The sequence below is a fragment of the Patagioenas fasciata genome, chromosome 3 (genome assembly GCF_037038585.1).
Source record: "Patagioenas fasciata isolate bPatFas1 chromosome 3, bPatFas1.hap1, whole genome shotgun sequence".
In the NCBI taxonomy this organism is placed as follows: Eukaryota; Metazoa; Chordata; class Aves; order Columbiformes; family Columbidae; genus Patagioenas; species Patagioenas fasciata.
In genome coordinates, this window is record NC_092522.1 from 18,160,410 (window position 1) to 18,187,842 (window position 27,433).

At 43.2% G+C, this 27,433-nt stretch overlaps 1 protein-coding gene across 5 annotated transcripts; it reads right to left on the bottom strand.

Moving 5' to 3' along the window:
* On the bottom strand, positions 1-27,433 carry STON1 (stonin 1). 5 transcript variants are annotated; one of them, XR_010651082.2, is made up of 5 exons: positions 27,370-27,433; positions 14,179-16,172; positions 4,511-4,713; positions 1,728-4,135; positions 1-1,632 (listed from the first exon to the last, which is right to left on the bottom strand). XR_010651082.2 is itself a non-coding variant. In XM_065833587.2 (5 exons), exons 2-4 carry the CDS (start codon positions 16,121-16,123, stop codon positions 4,061-4,063), a joined length of 2,223 nt encoding a protein of 740 aa, XP_065689659.1. In that variant the 5' UTR covers positions 16,124-16,172; positions 27,370-27,433; the 3' UTR covers positions 1-1,632; positions 4,029-4,060. The 5 variants fall into 5 exon arrangements, 3 of the variants coding, with proteins under 3 accessions (XP_065689659.1, XP_065689658.1, XP_065689657.1); XM_065833587.2 differs by having other exon boundaries at positions 4,029-4,135; XM_065833586.2 differs by having other exon boundaries at positions 1-1,848; positions 4,029-4,135.

Sequence of the window (27,433 nt, forward strand, 5' to 3'; positions counted from 1 at the left end):
GTTTGAAATACAACTTTATTTTTTTTAATCAATATGCAATCTACAAAATGTTATTACAAGATTATCAGCATGATCTGTTTATACTTATACTGACAAAAGACCCGAATAAAATTATATTTTCCATTAAGAATAACAGCACTGCTTCAGAGTTATCAAAATTATGGCTAAGAACTACTAACTGCAGCAGTTAGTTACTGCCTTGAGTCAACAAAAAGACAAATAAAGGTAAAATAGAGGTGTGGACACCAACACTGCAGTGAAGAATCCATCAAGTAAAACAAATGCAACTGAAAGCAACATGTGAAAACACTTTTTCAGATGTAAAGTACTTTTGGACAATTAATATGGAATCTAGAGAAAAAAAAAATGAGGCAAGGAGCATAAGGATGACAGCAGCTTGGCACGATGTTCAATGGAATGAAGCATCATCCTCACTTCTTGGGAGCTGCTACACAGGAGCAGTGGGACCATCATTCCCAATCACTGCAAAGCTTCAGTTTTGGCACCCAGTAGCAGCTCTTTTCCTCTCTTTTGTGCTCTTTTCTGGTTGGAATAAGCAAGCATAGCAGCTTGCTTACTTACTAGCATTGGTGTTGGGGTTTTTATTCTGCCCATTACCACTATTCCTTTCTTCCCTTTTTTTTTGCCTCTCCTTTTTTCTTAGAGACTTTGATGCAGATCCCATTTCGTCAGTTAAAAGACTTCCATTGACTTCAATGGGTGTTTGAATCTAAAATTACATCAAGTACCATTTACCTACAGTAATACAATTAGTATGACAAAGATGAAGGCAAAGATAAAGTTTGTCAGTTTCAGCAAATATAACACTTTGTAAATAAGGCAAACACACTACAAAAATAGCTGTTCTCATTATTTTCTGTTTAAAATATAAAATATCAAAACCCTGCTGGTCCGTTGTGAAGGAAACGCAGGTAATATTGAAATACTGCCCTGTAGTAAATGTCAGCCAAGTGTCAGCATCGTAAGTGACCCAAAGAGTTGGCAGCATTTCAGTGATGGCAGGTGCGAAAAGCTCCAGTCCTTCTGCTGGCCGGACACTGAGCATCACAACAGCTCATAGCAAACGTTCCTCTTCTCCATTCCCCTCCCAAAATTCAGTTAGACTCCTTATAGTCCAGATATCTAAAGAGTCAAAGCCAGCATGTTTACTCACTGTCACCTGCTGTAGTGTTTGTAGAAAACGTTAGCAAATGTGTCTTAAACATTCAGAATTTTTGTTCAGTAGGTTACACCCAAGGACATCCAACAATGCAGAAGAGCAAGCAAGCCACAGTGTTTCTACATTGGCATGTTGCAATAGAATAGGAAGTTAGAAGTTGATGGGGGAAAAAAAAAAAGTCAGACAACCCAAACTTTCTTTAATTAAACTGCAGCCTATTTAAAAATACTCTGACAGCAAGGCATATAAACATCAGTTTGAGACTGAACAGAGTAATTATTCAGCCTTAGGCTGCACTAGTTGTCAGGTTTAAACTGAAAGTCATGCATGAAACAGAGTCACTTTCTTTCAGTGTGGCAATATTTCTGTGGAATCAATTCCCTGTGATCCTGATCCAATTCCGATTAAAGTTAACGGTGAGTCTTGCAGGCCTTTGATGGAAATCCAAGAGTCTGCAACATAGATAAAGCTGTAGCTTGACCTTTTTACGTTAACAAGTTCAGTAAGGCTGAATGATCATTTGCACGACACCAGATATAATACAGACCCACTAGCAGGAAGCATGTAATGAGGCTTTTCATCACTTAAGCCATTCAAAGTAACAGCTCATATCTTGAGGGGTCAGCGCTACATGGGCTCTTGAACACATCCTGAGACACAGCAGACACCTGACAGAAGAAAAGCAGCCGTTGGTTCTGCAGGACCTGTAACACCGCCCAGTGCCCAGGAGATGGGTGTTACCAACAGGGACCCTCAGGTGAAAGGGTCACAGAACAGCCTGGCTATCCCTCCTTCTTCACAACAGAAAAATAGGGGCCAGCTGGGCAAGACAGGCTTTGGACAATAACCACTGCTAACAGAGTTACTGAATTAGCTGTGTTAATGTCAATCAAAACCAGTCAGCCTCAGACAAAGGTTAGTGCAGGTATCTGCAACATGTATTTTGCTTCCTCTTCCTTACCAAGCAAAAAGGTTAATAGATAGTGTAGCTCTCGTATAACCATGGACTTCAGCGAGCTGCAGAGCTCTGCTGTGATGGTAAGTATAAACACTTCGCCCTAGCATACACTGTGCCCCTTAGTTCATCTGAGAAGTACATAAACCAAAATTAAATATGAATAAAACAAACCAAACATGACTTGAAGGTGCTAATGGCTTCTCAAGTCAAAACACGGATGGAGGACACAACAGCTGAGACATATTTGGATCACTACTACACTCAAACACTTGCTTAGATTTATAATAATATAATGTGCTAATAAAAAGGGATATATAGAGAAGCCAAAATACCATAATAGTCTATTTGGGGCTTTGGCAATGCAATACCCATAAAAAACCTGCCCTCAGGACTTACTATAGGATCTATTACCCATTTCATTCTCAGCTTCCAAATGGGGGGAAAAGTTTATTGTGATGAACTAGGTTCATATTATGGCCTTCTGTTTCCTCAGACTGGTAATTTTCTCAGCGCATATCCCACATATTTCTGCTTTTGGGGAACAACATTTATCTGTATTTTTACACAGTGTTCACATAAACAGTTACAAGCTGTGACAAAATATAAAGTGAGCTTTAGTGCATTACTATATTTTTGTTCTCCACTAATTTCAGGGAAACTGCAGCAGGAAAAAAAAAGTATCATGAGCATTTTTTTAATTTATCAGATTTTTTTCAGACCTGGATTACAGCCTATAGAAAATGACAGAGGGGATAGTGGCTGAGGGGAAAAAACTTTTCCCTAAATGCCAATAATTTGTGGAAAACACAGTTAACAGATTGATATGGGGGGGAACAGCTCAAGCTGCCTGTTGAAGCATCACAGCTTCTCTTCCCTTGAGACAGGCTATCCCTGCTTTGTTTCCCTATGGAAAACGCTGCCTTCAGAGCCAGCTGCATGGAAAGACATGACCTCTGTCTTAAAAGCAACTCAAAGCAACAGCTCCTGCAGCTTCCAAACCAACATCTGGAACTTGCATCCTGAAGAGAGACCCACAGCAAATGGCAGCAACCAGCCATTTCTTCCATTTGTGGGGAAAACCCGCCGCTGGTGCAAACTCTCAAAGCTTCATCAAATGAAATGGGCCTGGGCTGATTTACACTTGCTGGGGATTTGCCGCTTTGTCTCACTTGCTGCAGTAGTGAGAAAAGATTTGTCTAATGCTGGCACAGAAACTTCAATCATATCTGCCATATGTTTTTTTTCCCAAGAGATTACTTTGAGTGAACCTATAAAGTGCTGGGAAGGAAATGCTTGCAGCCACGGAAAAATGAAGAATATTATTGCAGAGAGACTTTTCCCATTTTACCAATGAAATTACTCAGTTTCCAAATCATTAACTGAGGCTCTTGTAGACAATAATATTACGACTTGTTCCATTCATAAATAGCGAGGGGAGCAGAAACACGGGGGACTTCAGTTTTCAACCACCACTAAAAAATCTAATTGTTCCTGCTGGACAGATGCTGGTCTGCACATAAGCATTCTGGCAGTTTTTATTGCTGAATATTGTATGTCCAAGTGACATGAAGTCTTTGAGTAGTACCATTAAGTTTCAATATGGTGTATGAGATCATTCCTAAGTCATAGATATGCAAGAGGAAAATAATATATTACAATCACTCAGTTAAGTGCTCACATCTTGCAACTCTTTACAAGGAGACCTTACTCATACCACTATTCCCATGACAAGAAGTTTACTTGAACGCAGGCCAGTCAAACCACTACCAGTTTGCAGAATCAAACCCAAAAGCACCAAAAAAACCCCAGAAAAATTCTGTCACCATGTTTATCCTAAACTAGGTCACTGTACTTCTAACAATAGAATTTCCTATGTAAATTGATTCCTACTAATATCCTGTGACCACGCCTCCTGTCCTCTGTTACTGCATTAGGCAGTTGCCAGCCTTATCTGGATCTTCTCCATCAAGCCTAATCCACTTCTTTTCAATTTCCACCTGTATTTAGAAAACAAAAAAAACAGGTAGAATTAGCAAATAATTGGGCACTGAAAGTGTGAAATGAAGCAACTACAGGAATAAAAGCTTTGACACAGAATCAAAACATTTCCAGACCCAACAGACTTCAAAACCACTACTCCCAAAAATAGCTCAACTGAGGAAAAACAATGTTGCATTTGCAGTTCTGTTTTTCAGCATCATCTTTGATCTGACAAGGAATTATTTTTTAATGATTCTTTTGCTCAAAGTCATTATCACAACTGCACGTAAGATATGGTTAGAATACAAAGCACATTTGCCTTGCAAATACTGTATGGAGGAGTGGGGAGGAAGAAGAGGAGGAACACACAAAAAACATAGCCCTGAAAATACCTGGCAATTGTAAAAAGCTTTCTGAACCACGTGTTTCTGGGGCTGCACGTCGCTCTCTATCCCCAGTGACTTGACTTCTGTTCCCGAGGCACAGGTATCGTGAATGACAAACTGGACAGTAGCAAATGGATACCAGTCCGATGGGATTTCCTGGTCTGACCCGAGTTCTAGTTTGTAAGACAGGCTGTGTGGATGATCTGAACCTTGGAAAAGAAAGAAAAATAAGCATCATGAGTCAATTATCTTCTTTGTTTACAGTGCAAGGTTAAGCTGCTAGCAAGAGAGCACAGCTTTATCTTTTATTAATGCAAAACTGTTATTATGACACAAGATTATTCTATCTGTAATCTTTTACTATTTGGGCATAAGGTGGCCCCTTACTCATTTTTTCTCTGCTTCAGCACACTTTTCACAACCATTGCAGCTTTACAAATTAATTTGCACAAGATTTACCAGATCCTCACAGCTTCTGATTAAGAGAAGAGTATTACAAACTCTGGGATTGGTTGCTAAATTCAGACTATTAGGGAAGAATCTCAGTTTTCACTTAAAAATACATTGCTTACTCTTGTAGGAAAACAAAAACTGGACAGCCCAAACTTAGCCAAGGCAGAGATGCCTCCCTGTGTCCAACAACCAACCCTTCCAGAGCTCTCTGCTGTAGGAATTTTACGGCAGTGTTTATTTCAAGCACTACAGCTATCTTGTGTATCATCATTTATTGCAGTGTGTCTATGGCTCAAACAAGACACCTCCCAGCTGCCAGGATAAGGGATACCTGGACTCCCTTTCTAGCTTGATGGGAAAAGAACATACCCATTTCTTCCAAACACAAGTATCACTAAAGTAACTGTCATGTTATAAAGCAGAGTCCTGAAGGACTGCCCATGTACTGCAGCATATCCTAAATTACTCAAATCCAGCCTTAGATTCTAGGGATCATTTGCTTTAGCATTTTATGTGGCAATTGTAAGGGAAAGCATTTCTACTCCTCCTGGCATACAGGAACACTGGGGTGGAAAGCCTGTTTTCCAAGGAAACTGAGGTCCGCAGGCTCACTATGTGCATCAAAGCAGCATAACATAATGAAAAGAATCATTTATGTCACAGCTGCCTCTCCAAATTCTTCAAGGCAAAAACCAGTAATTCTGTTTCCCCTCCTCTCTAGCATTTTAAGCATCAGCATAGACAGCTAGCTACCACTTGGCTGCAGGCAGGAAAAATTCAGAGAAAGGATTGGCTATATTTTGTCACAGGCAAGCCTGGCAGTGTATATTTAGTTTTCATCCATTATACTAACAGCATCTCAAAGTTCAGGCAAAAATGTCCCATTCTTTACACACTCACTTTCTCCGGTGACAGGAATCAATTGCATATCGGAACGAAGAAAATACTGAAGATGGAGTTAACATACACCAAGTTTTATCCATCTCGTGGGCTAAAAATCGCTATAACATTCCACTTCCACAGGCTCACAGGCATTTCACAAGGCAAAGATAAATTTAAAAAGCTACATCTCTGTTGCTCCTGGGAGCCTTGGGCTGGGTGCACCCTCTGGTCTGTCCCATAGGTTTTCCCTGCAACCTGCCCCACAGCCTGCCCAAGCTAGTTCTCATTTTAGGAGATAATTTGTGTTCAAGCAGTTTGACAGGCAGAGTTCTGTCAAACACACGTGTCTCCAACTTCACCAGAACAAAGTCAAATTCAACAAGCTGACCTCCAGATTTCATCCCAATTCCAGCATAAAGTTAATGGGTCCCCAAAAATCAAGGCAAAGAGCCTGAGGCAGGGTTGAAAGGAAGCGTCCTTCGGATTATCAGTCCTTGAAGTTCAGATGTGGGAGGTCTCCAACTGTTTTCTCAGCTTTTCTTTTTTCCACGTTTACTAACAACAACAACCAGTAGCTTAAAAAGCTGTTTGCTGACTGCAAGTGTTCCTCAGTCTGTTTGGTTGACCCCAAAGGCACGCACACAGAAACACAGCAGCATTTACAGCCACCGTGTTGGACAAGGGGCATGTCACTGGCCAAGTGCATTCCTCCACCAGCTGGACTCCCTAAGTGGCGGATTTACAAGCATCCCCTGCAGGCTTGCTTCCAGCAGTACATGGTATTCCTTCCTTATCCGAAATGCTGCTTCTTTACATAACTACTTGTGACGTTCAAAGATGACCTGAACTGGATTTCAGAAAATAATGCTACATACACACCAGCTAGAGTCCTGCACCATGGTGGAGTATCAGGCTCTGGCCACCAAATCTCCCAGGCGTCTTTAAAAAACATGTATCGTATGGAGAGCCAGCAGCCATTCCCCACATGGGACTAGCTGCTTCTTTCTAGCAAAGCACGGCTCTAATATATACTCATCAGGAACTGGTTACAGAAATCGTAGGAAGAGGTAATACAGCTTGCACTTATAAATGCAAGGGCAAATCTATAAAAGAGACTGGTAAAGATCAATGCAACAACAACAAAATAATATGCAGATCCTGACTTTTGGGAATGAAGCTCCCCTAAATATGCCCAGTACAAAAGTGCCTTTAAGGTGATTGGGGAGAAGTAGGTGCCCAGCAATGGCCAGCACTGAAGGAAGGAAAACTAACCAAGCCGGACAGCTGGAAAGCTCAGATAGAAAACCTTACCCCTCCTTGCAGACTTTGCAACCTACCTGCCGCACCAGCCAAAGCACAACGCTTTACAACCCACCACCCAAACCGTGGCCTATGACCAAAAGCAGCAGTACTGTCACCTCCTTTTTACGTAAAAGCCTATGGCTTAGTTCACTTGCACATGAATCGGGCTCAGAGTCAGCCACACAGATACATGGCAAAGCTGCTATGGGTGTGGATTATGAGATACTGGCTGTGATTTGTACTAACACCATGCTCCCAGCGTGTGCGAGACATTACTCACACCTCAGAGCACACTACAGGACAGTAGTTCAAGGCACTAAAGCACAAAGATACCCAGGCTTGCAACCTCGTGAAGGTCTTAGCCAAAAGCATGCAATGCCAGGGGTAGGTGGCGTTTGGTTACAGTTCTCAGAACAATAACACAATACACAGGTGAAACCATAACAGTAAGGAGTTTATTACTGAAATAGAGGAGGGAACAAGGTCAGAAACAAACATTACAAACAGCCGCCAGCTCCTAGAAAAGGAAGTTGGAGGAGGACGGAAAAAGTGTGAGGAGGAGATGGCTCTTCGTCACTCATGTACACAGTGACAGGCAGATCTGTATACCTCTGTGACATAAGCCTTGTCCACAATCTGCTGCTGACCATGTCTTCCTGTGCCCAAGCCCATTGCTCCTGCACTAGCACTCTCTTGGTCCACAGTCCCTCTTCCAGACTTCTTGCACATGGTGGAATGAGCCCTTTGTGGGGGTGGGCCTCTCCATCCTTGAATCTGCCACCATCCCAGCAACAGCTGTGGTGACAGCACCACCAGGATAACGGTGACCCAAAGCAGCACTTCATTCCACAGCCAAACTGTGAGACATCATCCCATTTGTGGTACCGCAAACCACTCACGCTATGGTCCTCTTGGATCCCAGGACCTGCTCCACTCTCCAGTGGTGGTGCTGGGATGCAGCCTGGCAAAACACTTACTTGACCTGGTCTTTGTGCGGTTTGTTGGATTGGGATGTGCAGCAACAAGTGAAGGGTCCTTCATAGCAGCAGTTGCAATGCTAAGCTGGCACATCAAGCCCCGGAAAGTGGCGTGCTCTGTCTCTGGGGCTATGGTTGACCAAGGATCTGAGGAGAAAGGATTTTCAAAGAGCAGCAGCATCTTGTTTGGAGTCCATTTGTGGTAGTAGGAAAAGGGTACAGATCTAAGGGCTTTTGGAGATCAAGTTCAGCATCTTCTTGTTGTGGGGGAGGTCCATGTAGAAACAAGTAGCAATGGGAATTGTCTGGAGAATTGTTTTGTCCTCTGAGAAAGGGAATCCATAAATAACCACTGCTTGGAATTTTCCTGGACAGGTATCTGACAGTAAATGTTGGCTGGTAGATGTCCACTTGAGCCCAAGCATAACTGGGCCATTCCTCTTGGCCTGCTGCTAAAGGCTCTTGTGTTAGACACGATACAGATGTGGTTCAGTTCCATATAGCATCTCTGGGCTTGTATTCCAGCTAATCCACACCTATGAGGTGGTCTTCATGTTAGGATCTGATGAGTTCTGGCATCCTTTCTTTCCCCTAGGTGGTAACCTGCAAAGGCAGAAATGATAGTTTGAGGATCTGGGTAAGGCTACTGCCCTGGGTCCTCTGGAACAGCCTCCACTGGACCCTTTTGCCTACTCCCAAAACACAGGGTTCCCCCCCACCCATCTGTCTCCTGTACCAACGTCCATGTCAGAAGGACGCACTCACCACTTCATTTGAGAAGTTCCTCTGCCCACTGCTGGGCTGTGGTAGGAGCGTGGAGCAACTTCTTCCCATCAGGTGTCAGACAATAAAGTTATCAACCAACACTTTAGAAGACAGTGGACATTGCCTTAGTTTTCACCTAAAACTGGCCAGTCCTTGTCATCTCTGCTCTGTTAAACTGCTGTTTCCCAAACCTTGTATTACACTCAGGTTAGAAGAAGGAAGAACGGCTGCGTGTACAAGATCCTTTTGCAAAAAAAAAGAAAACAAAATAAAGCTGTAATGCTGAATAAGCCAGAAAAGAGGAAAAGTTGTGCTGTGGAAATACATAGTGAATGAAGCAGGCATGGTCTAAAGTCTGTACAGTTGCCCAGTGGAAGCTAAGACAACATATTCAGATGCAAGCCCAGCTATCCAAAATGTGGCCCACCAGGCATCATGGAGACATGATCACCTGGCCTGATGGAATGAAATCACTCCTGACAGGCAACCATATAATTTGGGGACATAACTGAGCTTTTACTAGCTAACTCAGGACACAGAAGCCCTGGGGTTTAGGTGTCTAGGCAGTTTGTTAAGACTTGAAAATTTAGCTCTTATTTCCTAAAAGTGATTCAAGCCAAAACAAACAAATCAGTAAAACTATGAAACTAGATTCAAACTGTCATTTATCAGGTTGCACTTCACAAACAATTTATAATCTAAGTTTGCTGCATTTACTCACACTATTTATCTTTTATTCACCTGTATGAGTAGCATTCAAGCAACCCTGATCTGAGAAATGCTCATTAAGCCAAACAATTTAGGCAATTTAAGCTTTAGCGCTAGTTATTTTAGTTAAGTAGTAATTCTATTTTTGCCAAAATAGGTTCAGTTCTAAGTCTTATTTTGAACATGAAAACATCAACAATGGCTAAGAATGAATTTACATTGTTAGAAGTTAACAAGGGGTGCATTGATCCAGCTGTCTGGGAGAAGTGCATAGGAAATAGGGGAGTGGGAGGGTACCACAGCCAAGGAGCAGTTTGCTGCAGTGCTGATGCCAGAAGGAGGTGCTGGGCAGGGATGGAGCCCATATAACAAAGTCATGGCTTGGAGTTTCCACCCAGGCAGTTTAGCAAACAAGAAAAGCAGCAGTTGAAGGTTACTGGGAGCCAGATCACGTCCCACACTTGAGTCCACGCTCTGATATTGGAGGCTGCCAGCAGCCACCAGCTCCCCTGGCTCCATTTCTCTGTGTTGCTTAATCACAGCTTCCTCACTGTAGCTCCATCATGCAGAAGAAAAGGAGAAATAATCAGCTGAAGAACTGTTGCTTTACACAACAACCATACATACGGTTTAGCCAGTGCAAAGACTGGCCCCATGGCCCCAGTAACTGTGCTGAAATCATAACATGGTCTACATTTCCTTACATGATGCCCTGATTTCACAAATGTAGATTCAATTTGTGGAAATTTCAACTCTTCAAAGGCTATGGCTTTTTAACTTTTTTTTTTTTTTTTTTTTTTTTAAAGAATGCTAACACTCTGGCTCCAATCTCTCCATTTATATATCTGAATAAGCACAGGCAGCTTTTATAAATCTGGGCTATCTTGCAGCTCACATCAACTTCACTTGATCAACACTCTCCCAAGGAAGCACTTTAGTACAATCTAGTGGATATTAACATAGTTTGATGTCTATAAACGAGTAAAGATGTAACCATAGGCAACCCTTTCCTTTCCTTTCCTTTCCTTTCCTTTCCTTTCCTTTCCTTTCCTTTCCTTTCCTTTCCTTTCCTTTCCTTTCCTTTCCTTTCCTTTCCTTTCCTTTCCTTTCCTTTCCTTTCCTTTCCTTTCCTTTCCTTTCCTTTCCTTTCCTTTCCTTCCCTTCCCTTCCCTTCCCTTCCCTTCCCTTCCCTTCCCTTCCCTTCCCTTCCCTTCCCTTCCCTTTTTTCCCCTCCCCTCCCCTCCCCTCCCCTCCCCTCCCCTCCCCTCCCCTCCCCTCCCCTCCCCTCCCCTCCCCTCCCCTCCCCTCCCCTCCCCTCCCCTCCCCTCCTCTCCTCTCCTCTCCTCTCCTCTCCTCTCCTCTCCTCTCCTCTCCTCTCCTCTCCTCTCCTCTCCTCTCCTCTCCTCTCCTCTCCATCCTTCCTTTCCGTCTTTCCTTTTTTTTTTTTTTTAAGCCTTGGACAAAGGCTTTTTGAAAGCAAAAGTCTCAGCATATTTGTCTCCCTGTAATAAATGTATTATGAAAGTTTACATATTTCTATGAGTTTGAGTGTCTCCAGATTTTTGGCACGCCTTGGGACAACTCTATTTTTAAACTCTAAACTGCATACAGAAAACGTGACAGTGAGGTTTACAATTTGACTCAGCAGTATTACTACAAAAATGTTTTTTTCAAATGCATGAACGTTTCAAGGATACAAATGATTTTGTAGATCTCAGCCAGGGGAATTATTCTAATGTCAAAAGTTTAAGCTACTGATCGAAAACAATGTAAAGCTGTAGAATGCCACAAAAAAGAAAAAAAAGGTTCTTACTTTCAAATAACATAAATCTGAAGTTAATTGTGCACATCACATCTTAAGGTGAATGAACTGTGGGGAATTAAAGACTTCAGAAGACTTATAATCCTCTTTAAAATTGCCTGACTAAATTGCTGACTTGATTTTGCAGAAGCAAACCTACATTAAATAGCAAAGAATATTAAAAGCTACCCAAACAGTCAGTCCCGTAAGCCTTGGGAAGACACATGGGCCACAGCAGCATTGTGCAAATTCTTGAAGCCTGGAGTGCAAGACACACATCACAGAATCACAGAATGTCAGGGATTGGAAGGGACCTCGAAAGCTCATCCAGTCCAATCCCCCTGCCAGAGCAGGAACACCCAGATGAGGTTACACAGGAAGGTGTCCAGGTGGGTTTTGAATGTCTCCAGAGAAGGAGACTCCACAACCCCCCTGGGCAGCCTGTTCCAGTGCTCTGTCACCCTCACTGTGAAGAAGTTTGCTCTCATATTTAAGTGGAACCTCCTGTGTTCCAGTTTGTACCCATTGCCCCTTGTCCTACCATTGGTTGTCACTGAGAAGAGCCTGGCTCTATCCTCATGGCACTCAACCTTTACATATTTATAAACATTAATGAGGTCACCCCTCAGTCTCCTCCAAGCTAAAGAGACCCAGCTCCCCCAGCCTTTCCACATACCAACAGATTTTGAAGACCTGAAGAATCTTCTTCAGTCCACTGGTTCTCCTACATCTACCCATCAACTCCTCTGCCCTCCCTGTCCATTTTCCAGTCTCCCCAGCCCCTTCCTTACTGCCTCCCCTTATCTTCCCTCTCTCTGTCATCTCCCTCCCGCCATCATTCATTCTGGCTTGGCTGCCTGCCCTGTGTTGGCCGATGCTGCGTCTCCCCCGCTCTCCTGCTGCCCATTGCTTGGCAGCCACTCGCGTCCTGTCCCAGCAGAGCGCGAGATACCCGAGCAGCGAGCACGACGTGGGGCTCAGCCAGCTCAGGAGCAACCAGATGGCATTAGCCACAGGTCCAACCCAATCACAGCTTCTTCCAAAACAAATGAAGGGGAAAAAATGAGATGGCGTTAACATGACGTCACTTCTGAATCTGACTGTAGTGGCTTTTGTGCTGTTCCTCCTGCGGCGCGCATCGATGGAAACTGAAAAGGCAAAATTGCTCAAGGTTTGAGAGACCTCATGGGCTCAAGCAAGACCTAGTCTATGTGCAAAAGCCACCAGCATTTCCATACAACATCATTAATAAAAATACCAGGAGCCATGCAATAATCGATTCTCTCAGAACTGCCACATTAGCATGTTGATGAGGATGCTTTCAAATGCTCTTGTAATACCAAAACCAATCTAATTCATATTTAGGCTCAGGATAATACTCCTTTTTCATTTGCTCCTGCCTCAGTTTTTCTGTTGACCTGTTACTTCTGTCACTGAAATATCAGTGAGAAATACTCAAATATCAAACTGTAAAAACAAACCATTCATAATTATCTAAACAACAGATCAGATAAATTAAAATTCACAATTAGATAAAAATAAGAAAAAAATATCCTCAGGAGTTTTTTTGCCTTTACTGTTGTTCTTAATAATTTTGAAAGAGAACTCTTGCCAGGACACACATCTAGCTATCAGAACCAGTGAGCGGTTCTCAATATAGTGCTACCATATCTGAAACCAGGACTTAAGAAGCTTATATCTGTTCTGTACATTTTAAAGAGGAAGTTAGTCCAGACTTCTAGGACACTACAAGACTAGGCCAATCCATTTGTTAACACTGCACACTTAGTCCTTTCTTAAAAGTACAGATTTTACGAATATTTTAGGTAAATTGCTTTAATAGATGCCCTTGTCTTAGACAAATCCCCAAAGCCTCAAATACAGATAATGCATATCCAAATGCCTTCACTCTACAGAACCTGAAGCAGAACAATATATTCCTCAAGAACTTTTATACCTTTAAAAATTACTACATAGGGCTATTAATTTGGTATCATGAATGAAAACTGGAACTTTAAAAACATATATTTACATTTTCTTTCCCCCAAAAAATCATATTTTTTCCATTAAATTAAGGCAAATTAACTACTTAGTGAGAAATTAACTCCCACTTGTACTACTATGAATTTAGGTGGTTTTATTGCTGCAGGTTTTCAGTGAGGTGTCACCATCAGAGAGAAAGAAGCATTTTTAGTCAGTGTAGTTATTGCCATAAACGTACAATCTCAATGCACAAACTCATAAAGGAGGTAATCGGTAACAGCCTTTCCAAAGCACACTCAACTTGCTACAGGGAGTTTGACTGTAACACCTTCTAGTTATGTATCTAGTTATGTATCGTACCTACTGTTTCTTAAGAAGTGCTAGAAAGCCAACATGCAGCAGTTACAATACCACTGTTCCTATTAACTGTGTGATATTGGGTGGCTACTGGCATTTGCTTCCCATCCCACCATTATCCAGCTGGTACATATGAAGCATAAATCCTTCCCTCCTCATTATTGTGGATCTGAGGTTTACTTAGAATGATGAGATCCACTTCCATGATACTGCACCCTTACAATTACTGAAAATAATACATCTGTCTCCATCAAGTAAGTTGGGAAAATGTGTTTTAAAATAAATAAATAAATAAAGCTAGATTTTCTTTTTCCCAAAAAGTTACTCCAGCTTCTACCAGTACTAACACCCAGATAAAAATCCAAACTATGGAAGCTGATGGAGCTACCATAAAAACAGTGAAGACGTGCACCCAAGCCCATCATTTTATAGTGCAAATTATTTACTTGAGTTTTTATCTGGAAGCCTGTCTATCTTCCATACAACAGCCCTGTAGGCACTCTCGTATTTTGCTGTTCCAACCGAGACTTGTATTACAGGATCAGATTCAATCTCATGTAAGGAGCCAAGGCATGCTCTCCTATTCATTTTTGCTTTTAAGGACTTCTGCCGTTGGAGATTCATGGTCCAAAGTGCTTTGACCCACTGTGTGGGAACGGGAAAGCGTATCATAACGTTTTCACAGTATTTCACAGAGGGCAAACGTGTTGGAATCAGAGCAGTTGAAGACATGTTTATAAAAGCCTGAAGTTCAACACATGCCCCCTGAACAACTACCAAAGCCTTCACAGAAAAGGGAAGGTCTTGCCCATTATACCGTGTCCTGAAACGCATCAGTTCCAGCCTACAGGCATCTGGGGGCGTAAACTTAATAATTCGCGATTGCTCAAATTCCTGCACTTTGACACAGTTATGGAAATGGCAATCGAGAATATCGATCCATTTCTTCTCCTCCTCCTTCTCAAAGTAACGTTCGTCCCTTTTCTGGAGCTCCAGGTCGTTCAGCGTTAGAAAGCAGTCGGCATTTCCATTCACGAAACACAAGCAGTAAATGTGTGTGATGACGGCACTTTCTACGAGTTTTCCGTCCACCTTAGTGACTTTCCCCCAAAAGTTATCCACTATCTCCAGAGTCATTTCCTGCTCCTCATAATTCCTCTTTTGTCTAGAAATGGTAGGAAGTTTCATCAGCTCTTCCTCAACCGTTACGAGGAAATCAATGAAGTCATTATAATCTGTGGTACCCAGCTTTAACATCTGCTCAACCTCTGGTTCATGGGTCACTTCTACTTTGGGATGATACCTCCTTTTCTCTGTGTAAGACACGCACTCAATCTTCACGGTATGGATTTTTCCTGAGACATTATAGCTCTCCAATTTGGGTTCGGACAGCTTGCAGTGTGGCTGCAGCTGGAATTCCTTGAAAGGTTTCTCCAGGCCCTTTTCATAATACATCTGCAACACACCTCCAGCTAGGACACTAAGGTAAATAGGGCCCCATTGCCGAGATGACATCATGTTCTTCTTTTCAGGAATCCTCAGCATGAACGGCCACCCATCCGCTCTCTGGCTCCTGAAGAGGCTGTGTGGGGTGGCAGGGGAGAGCTTGTGCCATGCATGAGCGCTGGGTTCAGGTGGGCTTCCCATGGCATCACAGCTATCAGCTTGCAGGTGTTCAAGCCTCTCGCAGATGTAGCTGAAGGAGCCCTGGTTAAGGCTTTTCTGATCGTGGCAAGTTTCTTTGTCTTTAGGGTAGCACATGCTCTTGTCGAGTGCTTTGTCCTTCCTGTGCATGCTAACATTAGCTGGTGATGTGCTGAGTGAGCCTCCTTCCTTCCAAAAAGGACTGGAAAAAGCACAGTCACTCTGGAAGTACGGGAAGCCCCCGGGTGCTGAGGACAACTCTTCTAATTCCTCACAGCTTCCTGGTGGGTTAGGGCTTCCTTCATCTGTTGATTTGGAAACCAAAGTCTTAACTGGATGGTCATTAGGTGAGGTGTTTAAAGGAACGCTGCTGGGTTTCTGTAAGGTTAGGGATGAGCAAGTCATGGGTGATGGAAGAAGGTTAACGTTTGATGGCCATTCAGGAATGGGATAAAGGATGTGAATCCCAGGTTTTGGGATGCATGGACTTGGTGGGTATTCTCTGGTAGGTGTAGTAAGTGGAGAGTTGCTTGGGGGACCAGGGCTTAGGTAGAAGTCAACTACAGGAGACGAGAGCGGAGTGCTGCCTGTAGAAGATGATCTACTTGAAGACTCATGCATGCTAGAGAGATTGAGTTTAAGGCCATTGGCTTTACAGCTACTCTGATTATCAACCGATTTCTGAGGCGACTGGAAGAGTGGCTCATCATCAAAGGTGACCCAGTTTGCCGGATTTGTGGAACACATCTTGTAGGAGAAACATGAGGCACTTGCACATGTATCACCCGCAAATTATCTATGAAGAAACAACAGACAGTCAAATTAAATTTTCTTGAAAGACAAAACAAAGAAACCCAACCCTTAAACCACAAAAAGCTTAAAACATGCATGCAGTTCACAAATCCAGAGTACTTTGTATTTTACATGTATAATCTCAGACAGCCATGTAGAAAGAACAGAAACGGCCCATGCATCCCTGCTGCTGTCCTGGGTTGAGGATCCATGAGAGATCTGAGCTTTGTGGGCTGTTCAGAGTACCTGATGTTTGAAGCCTCTGGATCAGAGAGAGTAGAAATTCCCCCAGCAGTACAGGACCGCTTGTGTAATACTTTCTACTATAATGCTTATCTGTAGCTGAAATATAGAGAGCTTTTCCGTACTAGGCCTCTGCTCCAGGTGAGGTTTCCCCTCTACCTCGCCATTAAACAAAACAGCGTTTTACTATGAATGGTGCAGCTGTTTCCAAGAGCAAAATTAGGAGGATGAGGGGGGATTTTTTTGTTGTTGTTGAAAATCTGTAGCCACTCGGTGCTGATGGCAAAGGTACACACACTACAGCCATCAGGGCAACACCAGCCCACAGACATAACATGTCACCGAGGGGCCAGTTCCTGAGGTCTGTCCAAGGCAGACGCTCCCTTCGTGCGATGGGCACAGGTGATGGGGCAGTTGCATGAGCATCCCCAGGTGAAAGGCAGCAGGGAGGGTATTGTAGCCAACCAGAACTTGCTCACAATTCGTAACCTGCTCCATGCTGCCAGCTGAGGTGCCTCCTGCCAGCAGCGGGATGTGCAGATCGGTCCCAGCTGCTTTCCAGACATGGGCAGGAATCACTTCATGTCAGTTCCTTCAACCCTGGCCTATGCTTTTAGGGACCAGACATCTCAGAGTAAAGTTAGAGAGGGGCTGGAAAAGCATTAGACTTTATTTATAAACAAGAAAGAGTTAGCCCTAAGGAGTGATACATCCCTGTTGAAGGGCATCGTCTACAAGCGAACACCAGAGATAAAACACTGGTGAAACTCAAGCCAAGGCCAAGTAACAACAAACACATCTGCTAAGCACTGAACTGGCTGGTGGCCTGGAAAAAGTACAGGACTTTAAACAAATTAATAAACTACACTTCATCAAATAAAGTGTCTTTGGTAAAGGGCTTGGCTAGATGTCCTCTAAGCAGGCCTGCAAACAGTAAATAATTAATCGTGCCTTCGTGGTTTTAAATCATGCACTGATATGTAAACACTCACTGTATCCTCATGTAGGATATGTCATCCCTGAAGTTATTCCTCCCCACTGCTCCTGACTGATGAGGAAGCAAGTAGTAAATTGCTCATGACGGAGGAGGAATTGAGTACAATGAAGCACCACAGGGCACAGATAAACATCATTCATTTGAAAAAGGTTATTCTTGTTATGTCAGAACATATTCACATTTGCCTGAAAGCACAAGGCAGGCTGAGTTCATGCAGACAATACCACCTGCATATACATTATTCCGTTAATTAAGGTGAGGTAACAATGTCTTAAAGCCATTCCCCTTCAGGCACAGACAGCCATAGTTTGGCTGTTTATTAATTGCATGGCACTATAGCATATAATAGCAGAACCACAAAAGCCCCTCTTTATCTGTAGTGTTTAGAGAACAGTTTGTTTCTAGAGATGCTGAAGTTCAGACAAGGGAAATCTTACGCTACGAGTCATTATTTTTAGCATTTCCCCATTATTTCTTGGACAGTTTATAGCTGTTAAGAAAGTACCATAAACCTGGCACAGCCCGCGCACTCTGTGGCCGAGCAAACAAGAGCTCGCATACAGAAGGACTCTGGTCCTTCATTATTTTTTGAACTCTCGACCTTTTTGTTCAGTGAAAATATTTGCACTATGCTAGTTATTTTATAAGCACTCTCCTCTCCACTTACAGAACGAGAGAAAAGGAGCAAACAAGTTACGACTACCATAGCTCAGACGCACACAACTACCAGTGTATCCTTCACCCACACAATCACTTCATCAAAATAAAGTGTAGCAATGCAAGGAAAAATCACAGCTCTCTGGTCTCTAACTTGGGTATCATTTTCTCCTCCCATTCCACACCCTTCTCATCCCTTCCCTCTGGTTGCTGGCACTGCTCCTTCAGCAGTATATATTGATTATTTCTACATCAGGAAGCTTCAAAGTTGTCAGATCTTGCTTCATCTTAACGAGCCCCGTGCGTTATCAACAGCTTATGCAACATGAACGCGGAGCGCGGCTTTTTCTCTAACAGCCGGGGCTGCGGGGCACTCTGCAAATAGAGAGCAGTAGGAAGCGGCCTCAAAGGCTGCAACTGAAAACTCCTCCGGCATTTGCAAGAGGGAAGGGACCACCAGCTAGAGAGAAAACCGTGCTGAGACAGGGGACAGGACGCCTTTGTCCCCGGAGGGGCTCCGGGGCCATGCAGGGGTTCGGCGAGAGGCTCCGCAGCCATTCGGTACAACCGCAGCTAGGCTGGAGGGGCAAATCACAAAACGCATAGATGTGCCAGTGAAAAAGAAAACATTAAATGGGAATGTAAGTAAACACAAATGTTGTTCACAGTAAAGAACACATTCCACAGCCTGTTTCCCTTTCTTGCTAAAAATGAAGTTTTTCAGCATCCTTTATTATTTCCAGATGTTGATTCCCCCCCCCGCAACGTCTGTTGCTATTCACTTTTTAAAACGTGATGTTACAGGTTATTTGCCAGGGTTTTTTTCCTATTACAAAACAAAAAGATGTTTGAAATTCACCTGCCAAATATTTAACTTCAGCCAATAAATGTCTGTGAAGCAAACCACTTTGGCAGATGGAGCTCTCATCTGCAGTTACAATACCCTTTGCACACCTGTCAGAGGCTGTAGCTTTCACCTTTCATTGCTTTTCCAGAAATGTGTTGTTTGGGTTTTGTTTGTTTGGCTGGTTTGGTTTTTTGCATTTGTAGTTCTGTTTTTTGGAGGGGTTTTTTTGTTTTGTTTTTTGTTTGTTTGTTTTTTATGATACTGATGCTAACAAAAACACACATGCAAGAAGTTAGTGTTGAAACAAAGAGCAGTTCCCATTATTGCTCATTGATCCCCCAAACAGACTGCTAGGAATGGAGGGAAAAAATCCAAACGGATCTTTAATGCGGTTTTTATAATGTCATGGTAATAAAAGGAAATGCACCCACTCGTGTTATGGACAGCACCATTCATCTAGTATTAGAGAAAAAAAAATAGTCTTATGCTCCTTTATGTAGTTTGTTCTCTGATGCTTTTACATCCGCACAACACCATAAATTAATCCTTTCCCTCAAGTTCTTTTTTGTTCTAAAAAGTGCTCCCAAATTCCTCCTCAAGTATTAGGACATTCTTCCTTGAAATTGCAGTAACCTCAGACTTCAGGATGGATGTGTTTTGACTCCAAAAAGCTCCCATGGGACCCATGTAAATGTAACCCAAATGTTTTGGGTAAGAGGCTCTCTACGTTATGCACATAACGTCACATACGTTACACAGCCCATAATATTTAAATTACAAGCACATGTGATATCTTGTTCAGATATATGACAGGAAATACCATTTTTAGAATACAGAAACCGCAAACAAAAAGGCTGGCTGAAATACCAGTTGATCCTAAATCCATCTATTCCAGTGAACCCAAAAGCTGCAGCTCATCTCAATTCATCTTCTTCTGCCTGAAAACAGTCTTCCCATTTATCAGATTAACTCAGTCCCTCAGCATCTAATGAACGGTAGTTGCAGCTTAATTTCTTCATTTTAATACCTTGAGGATGTAAGCAAGAGAAATCCTATCCTATTGTTGAGAGATTTTATAGGCTGTAGCTATTACTGGGTCCTTTGTTGCTTTGAAAATCCCAGATCAAATCTGCAGCTAAAATACTGCTCAACATTTGTGCCTTGCTGGGGAATATTGTTATCTCTGCCTATGGTCAAACGGTCATAATAACTTCCTACTTGCTCCAAGGTGCAATTCAAGGTATTGACTTTGGTACTTTTAATCCAGATACAGCCTGGTCGTCAGCTAGCTGAGGATGCTGAGTTGTCACCCAGCAATGTCCCTGGTGGTATGGCCTTGTGTTGCCTCCTCCACGCAGGGAAGCAGCAGCATCTGAACCAGCTCAGTGTGTGACTGAACCCCCACTACCGGGATCTTCCCTAATGTCTGGCACCAGCTAAACCCCCCAGCACATCGTTGTGGATTTAAACACAAAGGTCCTTTTTTTAAATACTGGAGGAGCATGGGGTCGGTTCGCGGGGAGTATCAGGGAAAGACCTCCCTTCTGCAAAGCATGAAGCAAGCGAATGTAATGTTTAATGGATGGTACTCACATTCCAGAATACACAGAAAAGCATAATTTTATAAACACATTTCTTATTGGCTAACTACTGCAGCCATTGTGGCTTCAAACCTACTAAGCTATACGTCCTCTGAATAAATTCTCTTCGTAACACTTGAGCACGTATCTCACATGTGCCACTTCCATGGTGAGGTCTTACTGGGCAAATATCAACCTCACAAATTGTTTCAAGCTCAAAAAAAGTAAGCAGGTTTACCTACACACAAAACAATTTTGTGACAAAACAGTTCAATAATCCCTTCAAAATAAGCTGAGCTCTTCACACAAGCTACTCCATTTGTGGGCAACACCTGGATGTTCTATTTCCACCCTTCCAGAATGTCTATGCACCCCATATGCTACTACACATTGTATTTCCAGGAACAACGTCAACCATTGTGCATAGGCTAAACGGAAATTTAACGCAAAACCGTGCATAAATGTTGCAGTGAAGCTGTCCCCTAACTATACCATCTGAGCTATTACTGTTTCTTGTACAACTATGTAGACAGTTCTTTAAGCATTTTGCCATAAAGTGCAACAGTCTCGCAGGAAAGCACAAATTCTCTACAGTTTAAGCAATAAAGCACATATGGTATATAAAATACTCCAAACATTTGTGAGCCCTTGAGATATCCAAGTAAAATATGGTAGATTTATCTCTGTATTTAACAGCCATATTCTTTTTTTATTACTCAACTATGCAAAAACTTGAAGAATACCGTATACGTAAAATACTGCTTGATTTATGTTGATTTGCCTCAAATTTTATTTTAAGACTACATCTGGCTGCACTTTTGTTTAAGTCTACTTGATGTCTCCTAGACCAAAAAATAATGTTCTCCAACCTATACCCTTGAAATAAACACAAGCAAAAGGTACAACTGTCAGGAAATAGGAATTTCTTGGCTTTCGCTTGCATTTGGGATATATACAGAGATTAATTCTCCCACTGCATTACTCATTTCATTACTTTTAGAAAATAAGGAACTGGTGCAACAGTCAAAAATATACACTGACTTCAAAGTGTAACGTGAACTTATATTTACATTGCATGCTCTCTGGGACATAGGCACAGCTGGGAGAAGTTCAGAGCTCGCAGCTGATCTGTTTAATTTGGAATTCCTTACTTCTGCCCCAAGAGCTGGAGGAATTAAAAGCTTTGAGCTTTTGACAGCGTGCACGTCCCCAGAGCAAAGGCAGACGTAACTCATGCAAACACCTCTCGCTATTACTTGAGTCTGCCTTGAATCAAAGGGGAGTTTACAAATAAGCTGGTTGGCATGCATGCGCAAGCATGAAAAAAACTAACATTTTTAAGGGCACCAACAAAACACTTCACAATATGTTCCCAAGCAGAGGAAGCGTTTCCTTTCCTCTCTGGGGAAAAGGATACAGCAGAAGCTGGAACAGCCTCTGGAGAGGATGGTGTCACACAGTTTGGGACGTGGGGACTCCCAACCACGGGGACGAGCCCCCAGGGCTACAGCAGCGATGCTCCCAGCACCCAGCACTAGAGGGATGCTACACAGAGGCGCCTGACCAAGGAGGTCTGAAGAAACGCCAGCTCCTCTGCCTCTCAGAGACACTTTTCATGCTTTAAAGGCCGCAGCAGATGGAAGATTCACACAGGAGGAAAAACCTACAGGAAGGTCTCAGAATAAATAAAAGCAGCCATGCTGCCAGATTCACATCTCTGATGACTATTCTAGCCTGCTGGGCTGTGGTTGACGTGGGTATTCTCCAAAGAAGTAGCTCTTCTTATTATTCACAACAGAATGAGGTTAGACAGTGAGCACCTTCCAATTTATATGAAAATTTAGCGTGGCTATTCAAAAAAATTCCCATTTTTGCTGTGGAATAATCACCCAAACCTCAGCTGCTATGCACTGTAATTAAACTCCTTTTCATGTCTAGATCCTTTTTAGGAGACCTTCCCCAATGTTACTCAGATGTGAGGTCATTTCAAAGCTGCCTCAAAAAGACAACAAAACTGCATGCATGACCGGTCTTGTGTGTAACACAATCAGCTTCAACCCATCTCCCCATGTACTGCAAGCCCTGATTCCCACACCCTCCCTCGCCCTGCTCCAGCATTCACACCACCACGGGTGAGTCAGTCCAGCTCGCTCCTTCATTGTTTTCTTAGCCGGGAACAGAAATCAAGGCAGGAAAGCTTAGTGACAGCATTTTGCTGGAAGCGCCTGTAGGATTTTACAGGGACACGCCAAAGATGCTTTCTACAGGAACTAAGAGATTTTCATAAATCACTGCAACACAGTCGCCTGGGATCTGCACCACCATTCCTTTCCAGGCTTTTTTGCAGAGATCATTATCATAAATGGAACTTTCAGAATGAGATGGAATAAGCATATAGACAGTTAATTTAAGTGTCATTGGGAAAGATAATGAAATGGAGACAAGAAGCTGCTCTTGAAAGTCACTTAAGAGTCTCTCCATCAGTGCACACAGCCGAGCACTGAGCTGCAAAAAACAATAGTAGTCCTCTTACCCTGAGGCCACCTTGCTCACCTGAGGGGAATTATAAAGTTACTTGCAGCAATTCCTACAGTGCTTGCTGTGACATAGTCAGTATGCAGGCACATTACAAAGCACATGAATCAATGAGGGCAACAGCACAGAGAAGTCAATCATCAAAAGCCAATCTCCAGCTACAAACCATCTAAGGATCACAGGCTTGAAATGCACACTTTCTAATGTATATATATAAAGTCTTCCCAATCCACAGCTACATGCAACTGTTTTGTTTCAAGAAGATGCAATCACATCTTGCATCACATCACCAACTCTGGATAATTATGGTGGTACCAGAAACAGGTACACTTATAACCTGTTATGGTTGGGGTGTATTTTTGTTTTTAAATGTAACAAAAGTGACAACAAAATGCACTTATCTCTGGTATATCACCAAGTCTAACCACAAGAATGGCAAACATCAGTACTTGACACAAGTTTAACCATGTTCATCAATTCTAACTTCTCAAGTCAGTTCCTCTGGAAGAGTCTCATCTCAAACGTCCAGCATTCTCCTGTCCAGGGGTGGATTTCCTGTCTCGGAAGGTGACAGGCTGTGCCAGGTCTAAGTAACGTATGTAAGTAGCACGTGCTCCTGCGCACCTCTGGATGCCAGGCTGGTGACTGAGCCTGCAGGACGGGCTGTACCCATCATTGTACTCCATTTGTTGGCAAACAGGAAGGTCAGGAAAACCCTGGAGAGCACTGTATCTGCTGTCAGAGGCAGTAGGAGCATTTCTACCAGCTCATATTAAACCACAAAATGTTATACTGAACACCCTTAACAGAAGTAAACTCGCTTTGCTTGGAAGAAATAATAAAAAACATTATCAAATCAATATTAACTATGTGGTGTTTTTGTTTTTTGCCTTCCTGGATATCACAGGGCCTTTTCAGACACACCACTTGCGTGCAAGATGTGATTTCATCTTCTCAAAACAAAACCAGTTACATGTAGCTATGGACTGGGAAGACGTCTTTCTTTTTTTTTGGATGTTACAAAGTGCTGTTTGCAAGCTTGCGATCCTTAAATGGTTTGTAGAAATCATTTTTAATCCACTTCTCCATGCATACGCATGTTTCTCTCATGCAAACAACACACCTCTCCATGGGGCCCTTTTCCCTGCAAATGAAACCCCCAGTCGGCAGATGGACGGGGCAAGGAGGAGGTTGCTGGGCTGTGGAGCTGTGGGGAGCAGCACGGGTGCGCCCCGAAATGTGCTTCTGTTCCTGCTGCCATTCAGTTCACTCAGCCAGTCCCGCTTTATCCCAAGTCGCGCTCCTCTTCAGCATCACCATAGTGACTGCATAACTCACGGTCTGCAGGCAGATTTCGGAGACCCAATAGACAGAAGAGTCTCCTGTAAAGTATTGACACTAGCTGGCATTTTACTGTCCAGAAGGCTTGGGTTTGTTTTTTTTTAATTTAAACAAACAAAACAAAACACAAACCAAACAACAAGCCCTCAGCATACTGCTTTGGCCTGGAAGAGACAGGAAAATAAATCTATTTTTATTTAAAGTACTTCTGCAGGTCACTGAGTTAATGGAATGTTACTGCATCTACTGAAGCAACTTTATGTTTAGGAAACATGTTATTATTAGGAATGCACAAACATCCCACAAAAGTTCTCTGGTCGCGGCAGCGCTGCAGAGGGCTCTGCCAAGGAGTTTAACATCCCAAACTCCTCCTCCTCCCCTCCCCCTGACCAGAGACAGAGATTTATGCCACCAAGCAGCAGAAATGCAGTTACGGGGTGGCTGTTCCGCTTCTGTACAAATCAACAGCCTTTTTATTTTTTTTTAAGGAGTAAGCAGCCCTCTGAATGAAAAAAAAAAAAAGAGAAAAAAGGCCTGATGGTTTTGGAACACGGATCATGTCAAAATACTACACTGGTCATGGTCAGAAATGAATTTAAACCTGGTCCTCTGCCTGTGCTTGCAATGTCCAAGGAAAGCGATGGATGAAATGCCACAAAGAACACACAACGCAAAAGTACACTTCAAAAACTCTTGCCACGAATCTCAGCAGCGAATAATAAAAGGTAGGGATGCTAATGGAAGTAAGATCTTTAGAATTTTCACTGCACAACACAATACACTTTTTTTGTTGTTCGGAAACAGTTTTTAAATCCTCATTTAAATCTGTCTCATGCCTCAGTGCCCGGTAAACATCACTAGTACCTTCCTGGAGAGTAACATGCAATGTAAAATTTGCAAATCTCTTCTGAACATGTGAAGTCTGCCTGACAGCTATTAGCAATGCCTTCTGACAGACCGACTGTCTCAACTGCAGATACTCCCCTTCTCCCTGCCTTAAAGCCTTATAAGAATACCAGCACTAAAGAGAAGGAGGGTCACTGTTCATCCTCCTTGTTTATTTGTAGTGAGGTATTTTTAATAGCAACTGATGACAGTTGCATCAGAAAGTATAACTCATAATGCCCAAAACAAGGCTCACTTGAGTTCTTCTCCAAAGGCTTTTTAAGACAAACATGTGGGCAGCCTGGCTTTCTGAAGCAAGACACTGCAGCTCATATTTACACCAATCAAAACCATAAGGAGTGGTGGACTAGAGGAACTTTGTTTACCAAAACATGAAGTACGACACTGTCCATGATAGTGCATCACTATTCATGTAATTGGGTACATTTCATGTTGGAGTTAACATTCACATACAGAAAAACTTAACAGTAATTTCCTATTTAGAGATCTGGATTTGGGCAGTGATATCAAAAAGCTGGGCCATTAAGGTTACACATCCCAATAATTTTTAAAGTGAAGGAAAATAACATTCTTTGTGCAGGAGGAGATGGGGAGAAGGAGAATAACGAAATCCGAGCGTGAAACAAGGACCTCGTACCTGCCTTCAGGCAGCATTTCCCAGTGGTGTGATCTACAGCTCTGACCTCCAGCCACACTCTCTGTGGCATGAACTTCATCGGTGCTCAACTACCCCTTGTTACAGAGCAGTGCTGAGCTCTCCTCTGCTCGCACACATCCTCAGGAAGGCAGCTCATCTTTCCTTGTAACACTAAACCACGCAAAGCAATGTTTTGTCTTCAGCTACCTTATTTTCCTTTTATTTTACACACATAGAAAAGCCCCAGCTTCCACACAGGGAAAAGTGAGTTAACAGCAAAATGAATAGTTGGTAATTAAAAGCCTCAGGCTCCGAAACTTCTGTTCCCTCCTCCCTAGACAGTCATTAGCACTCGCCCAAAAAAAGCCAAGTCCAGTTTGCAGAGAAATCAGCGAGAGTTTCTGGTGTGCTCCACCTCGGAGGAAAAACATCCCTGCTGGGGAAGGTAAGTGTAGAATTCCGCAACTTGAATTTTGCTGGGCTCCTACAAAACACCCTGGTCAGCATTTTTCCGGGCGCATTTCAGCAGTGCTCTTATTTGCCAGAAATACCAGAACACCTACACCTTAAAAAAAAATCCCACACCACACTCAGGGAAAGTCATTCCTTCAGTGAGTACTTGTTTAAAACCAGACAGTGAAAACCAGAAAGTGAAAACTTTTTGGCATTCTTTCTTGCCTACAGTATGCTTGACAAAAACATCTCTAGAGTTTGCACTAAGGGTATATGTGGTTAAGTGCGATCTAATCATCTCAGCACATCCTTCTGCATCCGCTCCAGTTGTTTTCCCAAAGCACTGCGCCCCGCTGTATGTACGGGAGGGATTTCTGCAGCGATCATTGCAAACACCGTGAACCTACACACACACTTTCACATCACCAGCTGAACCACTAGAAAATATGAGAAAGGCTCCAGGAATTCATTTCACTTCAAGTACTAAATGAAAAAACTTCTCGCTCGCCTCGGTCTCCTCCCTAACAAGGCAAAAGACCGGGGAGCTGGATCCTGCGGGATGCCCGGCACCCAAACCCCACCGGTTTCCGCAGCGCTTCAGAGCGCCGGGTATCCCACGCAAAGCCATCCCCTTTTCACCACTTCTACTTCAAATACAGTTATTAAAAAAAGAAAAAAACAAAAAAAAGTAAAAGAGGAGCAAGAAGGGGAAGGGGGGAAAAAGGAAAAAAAAAAAAAACCAAACAGAAAAAAAAAGAGCTAAATATATACTTTTTAGAAACCCTTTCTTAATCAAAACAAAGCAGCCCCATCCACCGGCCCATTTCACGCCCGGACTTCTGCCTGTGCCCCAACTACGGGGAAAATTCCACTTTTGACCAAGCCCCCCCTGGGCCCCGGGGACCCGCTCACCGCTCTGGATCCCGGGAGCGGCCTCCCCCGGGGCACAGCCGGCCCGGCCCGCCGCCGCCCGCCCGCCCCGGACCCTCCCGGGCCGCTCCTTACCGGCGAGTCACCGCCGCGGCGCCGCCATCAGCACCGTCCGCCGCCGGCCCGCCAGGGGGCGCTG